Source organism: Engystomops pustulosus, chromosome 8 (genome assembly GCF_040894005.1).
Source record: "Engystomops pustulosus chromosome 8, aEngPut4.maternal, whole genome shotgun sequence".
NCBI classification, from domain to species: domain Eukaryota; kingdom Metazoa; phylum Chordata; class Amphibia; order Anura; family Leptodactylidae; genus Engystomops; species Engystomops pustulosus.
In genome coordinates, this window is record NC_092418.1 from 94,858,045 (window position 1) to 94,873,249 (window position 15,205).

General features: G+C 40.5%; 1 protein-coding gene across 2 annotated transcripts in view; it reads right to left on the minus strand.

Annotated features, from left to right (window-relative positions):
- The window catches only part of LOC140075676 (sodium channel protein type 2 subunit alpha-like), a 125,553-nt gene that overhangs the window by 18,448 nt on the left and 91,900 nt on the right, over positions 1-15,205 (minus strand). For both annotated transcript variants that reach the window (XM_072121838.1, XM_072121837.1), the window contains 5 exons: positions 11,971-12,432; positions 6,297-6,432; positions 3,873-4,027; positions 2,119-2,292; positions 878-1,000 (listed from right to left, as the gene is read on the minus strand). In XM_072121838.1, coding sequence (XP_071977939.1) covers positions 878-1,000; positions 2,119-2,292; positions 3,873-4,027; positions 6,297-6,432; positions 11,971-12,432 — 1,050 coding nt within the window. The remainder of the gene's footprint in view (positions 1-877; positions 1,001-2,118; positions 2,293-3,872; positions 4,028-6,296; positions 6,433-11,970; positions 12,433-15,205) is intronic.

The window sequence follows — 15,205 nt, forward strand, 5'->3', positions numbered from 1 at the left end:
CACACATCCAGTATATACACACCATATAGCATATACACAGACATCCAGTATATACACACCATACACCATATACACACACATCCAATATATACACACCATACACCATATACACACACATCCAATATATACACACCATACACGTTATACACACATATAGAGCATATACACATCACATATACACAAACATACATTTATATACACTTATGTATGTACTCACCATCAGGCAGCAGTGTTCTTATCCCAGTGTCTAGCAGCTGCAGACCACATGGGTGAAGTCTTGCCATCTTTTGCATTTCTTATTTGTGTTGCTGGCTAAGGTGTGTATTGAGGAAGGTGTGCACTGTTGTATACATGCTATACTGTATAATGTGCAGCATAATATGTGTATAATAGTGCCCATCCTCCATACTTTGCTGAGTCATGTTGGATGCCAGGCCCCCAGACATGACGGGCCCCATCACAGCTGCTAGGGCTGCTACCCCTGTAGTTAAGCCTATGGAGACTGGTGGATACCATCCAACACTGTAGTGCCACCTGGCAATCCTGCTTCTTTAGCTATTATAAGCAAATACAAATATATACTTCAAGGGACTGTATATTTTTAATGGTTGGATACATTTCAAGGTATTTTTTTACTTTTGTCCTACTAGGGCATATAGATTTAATATGAGAGTCTCCCAGACAAAGCATCCACAGGGGAACCAGTTCATCTTGAAGGCTTCACTAAAATCAGCTCATCGTTGGTGAACTTTGATGTTACAATGGGATGACAAAACCCCCTTCAAATATTAGAAATTGTTGTGAACTCATTGAACACTGGTGTAATGATTTTAATTTTTAATTTTATTTAACATTTTTTTAGGTAATGAAAACTTACCCTCATGCCTTCAAAACGTGACAAAGCCCTCAGAGGTCTCAAAGCCCTTAATGTTCTTAAGGAATTAATTGGCCCTAAATTTGACATATCCAACTCATTGCAAATAAGACTAATCAAGGATATCTGAAAAATAGAGAGAGACCATTTGTAAGCTTGAAGTAGGAATCTAGGAGCAGCAGACTGTATAGACTGGTGAATGGTCAATGTTTTGGGAATATCAGCTTAGGGGAACCATGAGGAGTATGTAAGCCCAATACTGTTGATGAAGATATAATAAAAATGATATTACTTATTAAGTTTTACAATTTAGACATGTAACTGTGGGTGTTTTAGTTAGTTGTGAAGGAGGAAGATCTATCCCAGACTGGATTCAGGAAATGAAAGTTAATATCCTCCAGAACTCAGTGGTCCCCAACCTTTTTTTTTTGCCCAGGGACCGGCTGTAAACATAAATTTTCACCAGAGACCGGTGGGTGGGGAGGATGCGGTCTAGTGTCATAGTTTTATAGCCAAAAAAGTATGTTTGCATGCCCCACCATAACTCCGTGTGTGCCTAGCTCATATTGTCTGAAGAAGCACCTTTCCTGTAGCATGCCCCACTCCAAAGTCCCCGGTCCTGGAGCATGCCCCCTCCCATGTCTCCTTTCCTGCATCATGCCTTCCTCCCATTTCCCCCTACCCTCTTCTTCCAATGTCCCCTCCCACCCAAAAGAATACTCACCTTCCTCATTCCCCTGCAGCAGTCTTCTCTTCCTTCACTTCTCTTCCGCATTAATAGATGGTAGACACGACGCGATGACATCATGATTCTCGCCATCAATAGAGCAGTGCATTAGTGTGGAAATTAAGTAAAGGAAGAGAAGACTGCTGCAGGGGAACTGGGAAGGTGAGTAATTTTTTTTGTTTGTTTTTACAGAGGTTGCCGTGGCCCGGTACCAGGTGTTCCACAGCCTGGTCTTGGGCCGCGGAACGGTGGTTGGGAAAGACTGCTCTGAAACACAAATTTAGATCTATATAATTTCATTGGAGTAAATGAGAGGAGTAACTAGCTTCCATTTTAAAAGATTGACCTTAAACGAAGCAGAAAACATTCGAATTTTCTTCAGTACCTGGAAAATTTCTAACAAATTTCTAACAAATCTATGAAGCATTGAATAGATTCTCTCATCTCTAGTAAATAATAATAATAATAATACACTGCAAATTGCAAAATTATATATAGTATACAACTGAAATCTTACATTTACTATGGCAAAATCCAGACAGCACCAGGCATTAGTAAAATATGCTGCAAATCCATATGCAACCCATTTCAGAAGCATTTCTATGACAAAGATGTAAGTGAAGAGTTTGTCAGCATAATCCAGGACTGTTTTGACTGTCTTATAATTGTCTATGTAAATATCATCAAATGCCTGAAAAAAAATTATAAAATATATGAGACCATACAATAGAAATGTCCTATATCGTTAGTACCATATTTTGCTTACTTTTATTTGCCCTTTTCAGACCCAGTAATTTGCCGGCAAAAACTTCTATGGGTTGTTTTTATACTTGGGGTTCTTAAAGCTAATATACTGCTACATAAAATAGAAAATAGAAAACAAATAATAGGTGGATTTATACCACACGGCACATTGAGCGCCAACTCAAAATGCTCTGCCGGCCTTGCGTGGTGTAGAAATGTGCTATAAGGGGGTCAGGGCCGCCGCCAGCCCTGGCTATACCCGGGCTGCTGGGGGGGGGGGGGGCACATAAGGCTGTACATAAGGAATCCATGGGAGTAAGGGGGCTGTATTTAATGAATCCATAGTGGGTGAGGGGGGCTTTATATAAAATAACCATATGGGGGCTGATTGGGATCATAAACTAGGGAATATTTTAGGGAACAGGAGACTGTTTTAGTTTCTGAATTTATAATGCCGCCACATGAGTTTACTGTAAAGGGGCCCACTGAGGCGCTGTCGCTCAGGGGCCTTCTGAAACCTGGAGTCGCCCAGAAGGGTTTAGGAGGTGTAAGAGGGTAAACAGTCTCAATTCCTGACCATGCATGTTACTAAATGGCACGTACACCAGAAAACTTATGTACAAGTTTTAGTAAATGCCCTCCAGTGTACGTAACCATATAAGACGAATGCAAAACTAAAAAAAAAAACTCACACACCCAAGCTAATGCAAAATATCATTATACCTACACATGTTATATATGAAAAGGCCTGTAACACAAAAGGAAAACTACTTTGAAGGTTAGTTTAGTGTTTATTTAAAAATGTAAGATATTCAGGCGGTCCCTTACTCAGACTGCAATGATCAGCTGTAAGGTGTCTGTAATGAAGTTTTACTGATAATTCTTGGTCCAATTACAGCAAAAAAATTTTGAAACTTCAATTATAACTAGGGCAAAAACTATTTTTGTCTGGAACTACAATTATAAAATATACAGTACCGGCTTACATACAAATTCAACTTAAGAACAAACCAATCTTGTATGTTACCCTGGGACTGCGGGGACTGTATAAGTCTATTATATTATATATATATATATATATATATATATATATATATATATATATATACTCTATTACAGAATTAAATCAGCTTTTAATTTGTCAGACAATCCCTTTTATAGGCTTCCTAAAAATAATTTTCTTAAATGAAGTGCCCTTGTGACCTTAATACCAGTCTCAAAAGCCTGGACCAGGCTTATTTCGTATTCTATAATTCTACAGCCAAAATTTTGAATTTTTTTTTAAATAAACAATAAAATGCTTTATTGTTTTTTTAGTACTATGATTTTTACAAAAACATAAATCAAAATAATCATAATTACAAATAAGTCTTTAAAAGCATTTGCATTCAAAGGTCATATAGCAGACAAAAAAAATGTTGGGTTAAAACCCTTAAAACTTCTGGAATTTAAGACGTTTAGCTATAAAGAGAATAATAAAACAGCGCGATTATGTTTTCTGACTGAAATGAGAATTGTTGTGCTCACCAGGGCACCGCTGCTAAGTAGGATCATGAAGATTATAAATGATTCAAACCAGCTGTGTTCAACAATAAGGTAGCAGGTTTTTCTGAGATTCCACCAGACTTTTCCACTTCCCTCCGCAACATTTATTTGGCAGCACGGAAATATCTTCACACAAGCTGAAGGAAATGAGAAGACAACGTTGGACCAATGATCTATGGTAATGACTTCTCAGAATTTCTATGTTACACTAATTTTACTGGGGAAATCTTTTTAAAACACCATAAAAATACCATATATACTCGAATATAAGCTCACCCAAGCCGAGGCACATGAGCCTAACCACAGCCGAAGCAGCTGCTGCTACAGGGCCCACAACGTACAATCATAATTTATCCTTGATATGCTCCTTCGTACCCCAGTGATCAAAAGGCACGCCCACCCAACCTTGTCCACCTATAACACATCCACTACTTCTTCCTTAAACCTCCACTAGAGGTTTAAGCCAATTACATGTATATACAGTATATGTTTTTATGATATGTATCTAATGTATCTGTGTATGTTTATGCTGTATGTGATTATATGATGTATTTATTAAATTATTTTATTCTGTTATCTTAAATATTAAGGCTGGACCAGCTCTTATATCCTTACAGACTGTAAGCTCTTGCGAGCAGCGCCCTTACTACTATTATTCCATATGACTGGTATTACTCTGTAATGTAGTATTTTTATTTGTAAATATCCCCTAAAATGCTACAAAAAATGTGTATATTTGGGTGTATAAATGTTAGCGATTTTACAAATATGTATATATTTTTTAATGGGAAGGGGAGCACAGCCTCTCCTAGTTATTCCCCTGCTGAGGCACCTAATTTTACCACAAAAACTGGGAAAACCTATTGACTTGAATATAATACTAGGGTGGTAAATGCATTGGTCACATCATCCCTGCAGTATAAAGATAGCCAGCCTCTTGACCCTAACTATAAAGTGAACCAACCCCAGCCGCCCAGTATATAGCTAGCTAGCCCCCCGACCCCTCAGAACATAGCTAGCTAGCCCCCTAGTGCATAGTTAGCCAGCTTTCTGCCCCCAGTATATAGCTTTCCAAGCTCTGCCCCCAGTTTATAGCTAGGCCGTGCCTGTCCCCTGTATGAATCTAGCCAGCCCCCTGCCCCAGTCCATAGCAAGACATTTACCTTGCCTACAATATATAGCCTGCTAGCTCCAAGTAGCCCTGCCCCAGTACATAGATAGGCAGTCCCCTGCCCCAATATATATCTAGGCATCCTACTGTCCCCAAGTATATAGCTAGCCAGCCCTCTGTCCCCCAGTATATAGCTAGCCAGACCCCTGCCCGCCAGAATATAGCTAGCCATTCCTGTCTCTAGTATATAGCTAGACAGCTTCTTGGTATATAGTAAGTACCCTCTGCCCCCCAGCACATAGTCAGACAGCTCCCTGCCTTCAATATATAGCCTACCAGCCCCTTGCCCCCAGTATATAGATAGCCAGCCTCCTAGTATATAACTAGGCATGTGGCATGTAGCCAGCCACTCCCCTGCCTCCAATATATAAACTGCTATCCCCTTGCCTCCAGTATGTAGCCTGCCAGCCCCTGCCCCTGAATTTAAAGCTAGGCAGCCCCTATCCCACAGTATATAGCTTTCCTTGCGCTTTTATCCAGCATAAAAAGTTAAAGGACATCTACCATTAGATTACCTGATGGTAATGATCTTCTTTTCTTATAACTTTGAATGGCCGAATTCCTGATAAATATAAGTTAATAACATATGCAAATTAGCCTGCGGTGCTCTGCAGAGCACCTCTAGGCTCCGCTATAATATCATTTATTAATGCCGCAAGAGCATTCTGATAGCCGGTGACATTGCCGACTCGCGCTGCAAATCTAGTGTGATGTCACCGGTTGTCAGAACGTCACCAAAACAGAACCAATCTTCCTTACTTATAACTTTGAATGGCTGCATTTCAGTGAAATATAAGTTTATATATGCAAAATAGTCTGAGATGCTCTGCACAGCATCTCCATGCATTGCTAATATAATTTATTCATGCCTCAAGGGGTCCGGAGAGCTGGTGACAATAACATTCCCTGCGCTGCCAGCTTGCTGTCCAACACGAGATTTGCAGAAAGAGCCGGGAACATCATTGGCTCTCAGAACACTCTCAGGTGAATAATATTAGGGTGGAGCCTGGTGGTGCTCTGCAGAGCACTTCAGGCTAATTTGCATGTGTTATAACCTTATATTTCACTGAAATGCAGCCATTCAAAGTTACAAGAAAAGAAGAATGGTTCACAAGATTGGGATGGGGAGGTGAGTAATCATCATGTACCATCAGGCAATCTGATAGTAGATGTCCTTTATGTCTTGAGCAGGAAAAACATTTAACATTTTGATCATGAATTAAATGTGACTTTACCATCTGTAAAGCACGGCTCCGGGTCTATAGCCTCCTCATAGTCAAACATGAAGAAGTCATCTTCTCTCTCCATTCCTGGTACTCTTATCTCTACTGTGCTGCCCTCAGAGGAACTGGAAGTAGAACGTTTGTCCTTCTGCAATAAAATTCATCAATGAGATGATATAATGCATGAGCACACAATTAAATAGTCTCTAATAGTTTTTTTTTTCGAAGCAATGTAGACAATTCAGACATCTAATTTGTGCCCTTAAAAGTATCTTAAATAGAATAACCTTTCCACATGATATTATGTATGATTGCAATGAAAGGGACAGTTTTTACTGCATTAAATGGTTCCCTAATTAACATTTTAATGTCAGCCCCTTTAATACATAGACTTGATGAGACACATCCTTTAATGTGGGCATATTTTCTAAAGAATTCTTTTCCCCAATACTTCTTCTGTATGTAATATAATAGATAGCTCTAAGAAAACTCAAAATGCCTTCTAGCAATTTGCCAAAAAAAAAACCCCTCCAACCTTTAGCTATTTAGTAAATGACCAGTCCAGTCTTTACAGAGCTTAAAGGGGTTGGCCACTTTACCTCATGTTTTTTGTAATTTGTGTGTAATGTAAGTGCGGGGGCAGGATATTAGGTAACTTTCCAAATTACATCCATTAGTAGTTTGGCGCCGCTTTCTTGATATGTAAAGTGAAGCCTCCTGTCTCTTACCTCATCAGCCAGAGATTCCTGACCATAATATGGCCGAACATGGAGGGTCATGTGATCTATAATGGCCATTGTTTATGAACAGTTAGAGATCACATGGCCCCTCACCTGTGGCCATTTTATGGACAGGAGTGTCTGGCCAATGAGGTAACAGGAGGTTTCACTTCACTTATCTAGAAAGCGATACAGAACTATTAATATATGTATATTGGTAAATTACCGAATATCCTGCCGTCTACACTTACAAACACATTACAAAAAACATGAGGTAAAGTAGCCAACCCCTTTAACATACAGACTGTGGGGGATATTTATCATACGCTGGCGCTCGTGCGAATTCGCAGCCTAGCGTTTATCCTACGCCAGGCAGGGCCTGGCGTAGAAAAAAACGCAGCTGGCGACTTTTCACGTATGAAAAGTCGCCGGCAGCAGCGAGTGCGCAGGCGCGGGGACAGTAATGCCCCGCGCCGGCCCACTCCCGTCCGGCCGCGCCCCCCGCTCGGCCGGCCGCGCCCCCCCTTCACGCCCCTTCACGCCCCACTGGCGTGAAGGTGGCGGATTGGGGAAAATAATCGCTAAAGCTAGCAATAAGCTAGCATTTGCGATTATTTCAGGGCCTGTGCGCCACAGGCGGTGCGCAGAGATCATGATAAATATGCCCCTGTATGGAAAAGATTACAAGACAGGAGAGTAATATTGGATATCCAAAATGTCAAGAAATGCGAAAGTTTCAGAAGTGGAAGAATGTGAGGACAATACACAATCTGCTTTCGCGTACCTATACCATAATTGAGTCACAAAGAAAAGAGAATTACAACACTATTTTGACAACTTCTACCTGAAAAGGAGGATTTTATCACCTAATCTACAACCCTTCACAACTTCCATAAAATTGGACTTACATGAAAGAATGCTATCGAATTCATAAATCATGTCACATCTAGAGATGAGCGAGCACTAAAATGCTCGGGTGCTCGTTATTCGAGACGAACTTTTCCAGATGCTCGAGTGCTCGTCTTGAATAACGAACCCCATTGAAGTCAATGGGAGACCCGAGCATTTTTTTAATAAAACTGAACAGTAAAAGAACAGTGCAAAAAAAAAAATTCCAGATGTTTGCAGATGTTTTACTTGTAAGAACACATTGAAATAACACTATTCTTCACTTTGCAGGTGTTCGCGCGTGTCTCCCGCTAAGTTAGGAGATGTGCACGAACATCTGGAATGTGAAGAATATTGTTCTTTCAATGTGTTCTGCACTTAAATGCTCCTGTGTTCACTGTTTTTAATGTTTTAATTCTATTCTTCACATTGCAGGTGTTCGCGCGTGTCTCCCGATAGGTTCGGAGATACGCGTGCACAGCTGCAAAGTGAAGAATAGAATTAAAACATTAAAAACAGTGAATACAGGACCATTCAAGTGCAGAACACATTGAAAGAACACAATTCTTCACATTCCAGATGTTCCGAACATCTCCTAAATTAGCGGGAGACACGCGCGAACACCTGGAAAGTGAAGAATAGTGTTATTTCAATGTGTTCTTACAAGTAAAACATATGGAAACATGTGTAATATTTTTTTTTTACAATAAAAATACTTTTATTCAATTTATTTTATTAATTTACTGCTCGATCTCGAGCCGGCGAGATACTCGTCCGAGTAACGAGCCGGTCCGAGTATGCTAATACTCGACCGAGCAGTATACTCGGACGAGTATACTCGCTCATCTCTAGTCACATCCCTATGTGGAATCACCATTTAGGACCACCTTTTATAAGCTCATGCTATGGCTGATTTGTTTGAGCCTGGCTCCTGAGTGCTCCAGAATCTATGGTGTAACTCGATGTACTGTTCTCCTCGAAGCAGAAGGTGCTTTGGGATCCGTGATTCAGCTAATCTATAACCCTTCACAACTTCAATAAAATTGGACTTACACAAAAGAATGTTATCTAATTCATAAATCATGTCTCATATGTGGATTCATCATTTCGGACCACCTCTTATAAGCTCCTGCCATGGCTGATTTGTTTGAGCCTGGCTTCTGAGTCCTCCTGAATCTATGTTGTAACTCACTGTACTGGTCTCCTAACATGAAAGCAGAAGGTGCTTCAGGATCCATGATTCAGCCTTAACTTCTGTAACTCCAATAGCTCCTCCTCCATGTATCAAGTCATTCAATATTAGACCACCCCTGCATTTAAAACTATGGGACTGGTAAATATATGCATAAGACCCAAAGAAATTGAATCACGTATGAATGCATGACCAAAAAACTAGTCAACTTTATTTGTTTTTGAGAACCCCATTAATATCAAGCACTTTAGTGACCATGGAGTTTATTACCAAGGTATCCAGAGATCCTGAATGGTATTTACTGCACCAATCTGTATTTTAAGGGAAAAAAAAACCTGTGAAGAAAAAATAATATCCCAACAATTGCCTTCAAGCAAGCAAGCAAATCTCTGTTGTGAATTTAATTGAGATATCGTTATCGGTTTGGTGGGCCTACAGGGTCTCTCACCCTAGAAGACCACGTTTCTCGTACTAAATGTATCTCACAAATTTAACAACAAGTACAGTCGAACCTCAATTAAACACAAGCAAACCGAGTAAATATGTAGGTAATGACGTCATGATGAAATGCAGGAAGGGTTCATTCATTATTTTTCTGGAATATAAAGAGGAATCATCGGATCAATCCTGGACACATTTTCGTAGCTTATTTTCTAGACCATTCTTGAATTTGTTAGAGAATGATATTGGAAAAATGATGCATGTTCCCTTTGCATTTTCACTTTGCATTTTTTTTGCAGGTAATTCAGTAACTGTAATACATTTCCCCACGGAGTATGGCATGCACATCATTGAAGTTAAGTGGCATCTACAACCACTTACTACATGCAGCCCTTAGATAGCAACATCAACTTGGTTGTTGATGGAAAACATGATTGGATAAAGCATCATGCTGCTCGATTCATTTCAGCACCATGGAGAGTGGCAACTGCCCAACCTGTTATGTGAATATCCAGAAGATCAGTCCAATGCTTCACAAAACAGGGTAGGTTCGCCAGTCTTGCATGATCATGCTATGGTGACGTTAAACAGTTTAGCACTTGGAATAGCTATGCATATTCCTTGTTGAGTTGCAAATGGATGGTAAGGCCCATAGCTGAGCAGCATGCAGACCGATAGTCGTCAGTAACGTAACCATATATAATACTTGACTCGACACGTTGCTCTGTCTTGTTAAAACAAACACCAGAGCTGAATTCTTGACTCCTTCAACTTGGGATTACCTCTGTGGGAAGTGAGAAGGGGAAGCAATAAAAGTCAAAATACGACACTTTTAGTGAGAAATGGCTGTGTACATTTTTTAAAAATATTTTCATTTGAATTTAAAGATATATTTAAAACTTTTTATTGCCAAATTTCATGCACAAGACAAAAAAGAGAGTTTTAGTGTCCTTTGGTTATTCTTCTAGTGTGTATTATACTTTATGTTACGGTACGTTTACATCTGTTGTGAATAAATGTGGGAAGAATGCGAATATGTTTTCCAAGGTGTTAAATGGAAAACAATGCCTCCTTTTGCTACCTCGAAAGGCAGCCCCCTTAACACCGGTATAGGTTTGGCTTAATCCCACACCATGTTTTTATACTTCTTGTAGGTCATACTTGGTGTTTCCATTTAACACCTTGGAAAACATATTGCATTCTTCCCAGAATTCCCTAGTGGAGCATCTATGGCTTTAAGTCTCCACACGCCTTTAAGGTGGCCTTAATTGTCAATCTCTCTTTAAGGAGAACACCTACTGTCTGACCCTAGTGAATAAATGACTAAGCAAGTAGTGTTGAGCAAACTCGAACCACAAAGTTCATCTCAACCCACCACCAGTAATGCCTGTGATCAGGTCAACTGTTTAAATGCCAGAAGCAAAGTCGCCGGTGTTGTTTAAATTGTGCTCCGCCATATTTGGCTCTCCCCAATTATGTAATTTAAATTTCAAGTTTGGATTCAGCCGAATCCGGACTTCCATGGGTGTGCTTAACACTACCAAATAGCCTTTTTAAAATTGCCCTGTGCTCCATTGACCATGATGGGACTCTTTGCACGACTCACAGGATGAGCCAATGCCTGACGTTGGCGGCACAAGACAACTATAGGGAACTTGTTTGTGTCAATAGGACAAATATGCTTTTATGGGTGGACCCCTATAAATTTTAAAAGAAATGTTTTCCCATATCTCGTGAGCATTCACGTCTTGTATGCTAATTTTCCAACACATAAGCCATGATAAAAATCACAATTCTAGATACACAACCAGGAATTGCAACTACCCCACTCATGGTACCTCCATGCCAAGTGGCCCGGCAAGGAGATATGGAGGGGGTTCTCATTGGGCCAGGGAGGGGAACACCCCAGGTCACTGTGTAAGGTGCGTGGTGGGCATGCTTGAAGAGTTACTCTCCCCACAGCCAGGTCTCTGTATGGTATGTACAGTTTTCTGATTAGCAGCCAATCGAAATATCTTTTGCCCTGCTTTTCAGGGAAGCATCAGAGCTTTCTAATGTACATGTGGGATTATTATGCAGAAAACTGGTTGTGAAGAGACTCACTGAGCTTAAACACCAGCACCATTAGGTTAAAATGCACTTCAAGAACACCAATAATGTGACGTTTATTGGCAGGACATCCCCTTAAACAGCTTTTGACACTACATTGTAACACTAAAATGTAAATGTTGTAAATATATAAATGGACACAGCTTTACTTTTTTTTTAGTATATTGCAATGCACATGTGCTCTTCGTATAACATATATTATCAAGTCTTAGCCATTTGTACACTGGCAAAAAATAATTCTCCCAAAAAATTGGTCAGAATATTTGAACATATGTGGGTTCTAGTTACTCATATGATATTGATATCAGAAATACCTCTTTATCCCCATATATCATACCTCTTTATCCTCATCGGTATCAGAATCACTCCCGGAGTCTTCAGAGTTTTGCTTGTCTAAGTCCGACTCTCCAACAGCAATAGGCACTGCATTGATGAGGCACTGTTTGTTGTCATCGGCCATGACAACTTTCTTTTCAATAATATTGTCTATACCACTTGTCCCACCAATAACTATACAAGGATCTCGGTTTTTCATGTTCTCCACCACCACATTGGTGTAAATGCCATTGTCATACTTGATTGTCTGCTCTCCAAGTTCTTTTGTATTATCTACATCATCTTTGCTTCTTAGAAACAGTTTTTGGAAAAATTCTTGCAGACATTTTTTAATGTAACCAAAGAACCTCCGGATTCTGCTGAATGCGATCTGAAGATGATTGAGGTCACTGTTCTCCTCGGTTGCACAAAGATTGTCTGAGCTAAAGGAACTTAAGAGCAAGGCCAAGAACAAGTTTAGCACCTACAAAAAGAAATTTGGAAATAATATGATTTTCTACATTAATTTAAACTGAGAAAGAAACATATTTTTTGTTACTGAAATTCATCTATTAAGGTTCTAAAAATAAGTTAGTTTTCATTATAACATTTTCCTAACTTCTCTTCTTTAGATGTTGCTTCTCACACTCAGATTGTTTTTTACATTGTACAGTGATATCTGTCAGAGAAGCTGCATTACCCTTCATCTTGTTTAGTGTAGACTGTGGTTTTCAAAATTGAAAACCTGAAGCCGGAATATTAAGAATGATTTTAAAAAAATGAAAGTAATAATATGAGCATTTTCACCGGCCACTTTATTAGGTGCACAATGCTAGTAAGGGGTTGTACCCCCTTTTGCCTTCAGAACTACCTCAATTCTTCGTGGCATAGATTCAACAAGGTGCTGGAAGCATTCCTCAGCGATTTTGGTCCATATGGCATCACACAGTTGCCGCAGATTTGTCGGCTGCACATCCATGATGCGAATCTCCCATTCCACCACATCCCAAAGATGCTCTATTGGATTGAGATCTGGTGACTGTGGAGGCCATTTGAGTCCAGTGACCTCATTGTCATGTTCAAGAAACCAGTCTGAGATGATTCCAGCTTTATGACATGGCGCATTATCCTGCTGAAAGTAGCCATCAGATGTTGGGTACATTGTGGTCATAAAGGGAAGGACATGGTCAGCAACAATACTCAGGTAGGCTGTGGCGTTGCAACAATGCTCAATTGGTACCAAGGGGCCCAAAGAGTGCCAAGAAAATATTCCCCACACCATGACACCACCACCAGCCTGAACCGTTGATACAAGGCAGGATGGATCCATGCTTTCATGTTGTTGAAGCCAAATTCTGACCCTACCATCCGAATGTTGCAGCAGAAATCGAGACTCATCAGACCAGGCAACATTTTTCCAATCTTCTACTGTCCAATTTCGATGAGCTTATGCAAATTGTAGCCTCAGTTTCCAGTTCTTAGCTGAAAGGAGTGGCACCCGGTGTGGTCTTCTGCTGCTATAGCCCATCTGCCTCAAAGTACTGTGCGTTCAGAGATGCTCTTCTGCCTACCTTAGTTGTAACGGGTGGCGATTTGAGTCACTGTTGCCTTTCTATCAGCTCGAACCAGTCTGCCCATTCTCCTCTGACCTCTGGCATCAACAAGGCATTTCCGCCCACAGAACTGCCGCTCACTGGATGTTTTTTCTTTTTCGGACCATTTTCTGTAAACCCTAGAGATGGTTGTGCGTGAAAATCCCAGTAGATCAGCAGTTTCTGAAATACTCAGACCAGCCATTCTGGCACCAACAAACATGCCACATTCAAAGACACTCAAATCACCTTTCTTCCCCATACTGATGCTCGGTTTGAACTGCAGGAGATTGTCTTGACCATGTGTACATGCCTAAATGCACTGAGTTGCCACCATGTGATTGGCTGATTAGAAATTAAGTGTTAACGAGCAGTTGGACAGGTGTACCTAATAAAGTGGCCGGTGAGTGTATATATATATATATATATATATATATATATATATATTATAGGATGATAAAAGGTGAAGGTTCACTTTAGTCTAACCTTGTTGTAGTCAAAGTTTATGAGAGCATGGGAGAGGGAGGTGCAGGGGCGTGCATAATTAGCAGCCTGGAGCGCCGGACATCTTGTCCCCGGGCTGCTTATTATAAGTTTCTTTTGTAGGTGATCCCGGCATGTCAAGACTAGGGAAGACAAGTGCCGGGATCAAGATGAAGAGAAATTCAGGTGAGTATCCTTAGATGTTTTTTGTTTTTGTGAGTGGTTGATTTCCTTTAAAGGAAATGTACAATATGGAATCTACTTACCTTAGCAGATACTAAATGTAGATTTATCAAGTCAGCCTCATCCCTATAGATATTTTATTACATAAAACATTATTTTATTTATATGCTAATGAGCTGAAGAGACTCAGGGGATGGAGTAGCCTCGGTGAGCCCCCATGGAATAGGTTGCTTCACACCCCAAGTAGCCTTGCAAAAAACAGCCATACCACTTATGAACACAGCGGCATGGTCTGCACAGGTGCAGTAGCTCTTAGCACCATGTAGCTTGTGCACGCAGTGGAACGGCCCGCACAAGTGCATTGGCTTCCAGCCGGCTACAGTGATGCTCAGTGCAGGGACAAAAGCTCCTGCTCCATGCTGGCTTTACAGAGTCGGCAATGTGATGGGAGCAACTGAACCCTTTGACGCACAAGGGGGTGGCTCTACAGAGGCTACTCGGATGTCAGGTAGCTTAACCCCATGGAGCTCCCAGAGGCTACTTGCAGCTAATAATAAAATATAATATGAAATATAAAATGAATAGACTGCACACCAGAACATATGGTGAGGAGGCTGACTTAGGAAACCTACCTCTAGATCTACTGAGGTAGGTAGATTCCAGATGGCAGATTGCCAGATTTCTTTAAAGTGACCCTAACCACCCCTGATTATATTCTCTGAGGATTGGGCCCAATAGGTTATTGTCAAAATGGAAAGAATGGAAAGGTTATGGGCGAAGTTGTTGCCGCCTCAGGTGAAGTCTCAAATATAAGGCTCAAGGGACAGTGAATTTCATACATTAAGGAATTTGCAGGGAGAGAGACCATCTCAGGAATCCTACAAGGCAACTATTTGACTTCATAACCCTGATTGACAACGTGCCTTCCATACACTACATAAATGCCAACTCCACATTGGGCAAGTCAGATGCCATTTTTACCAACTTGATCCGTTTGGT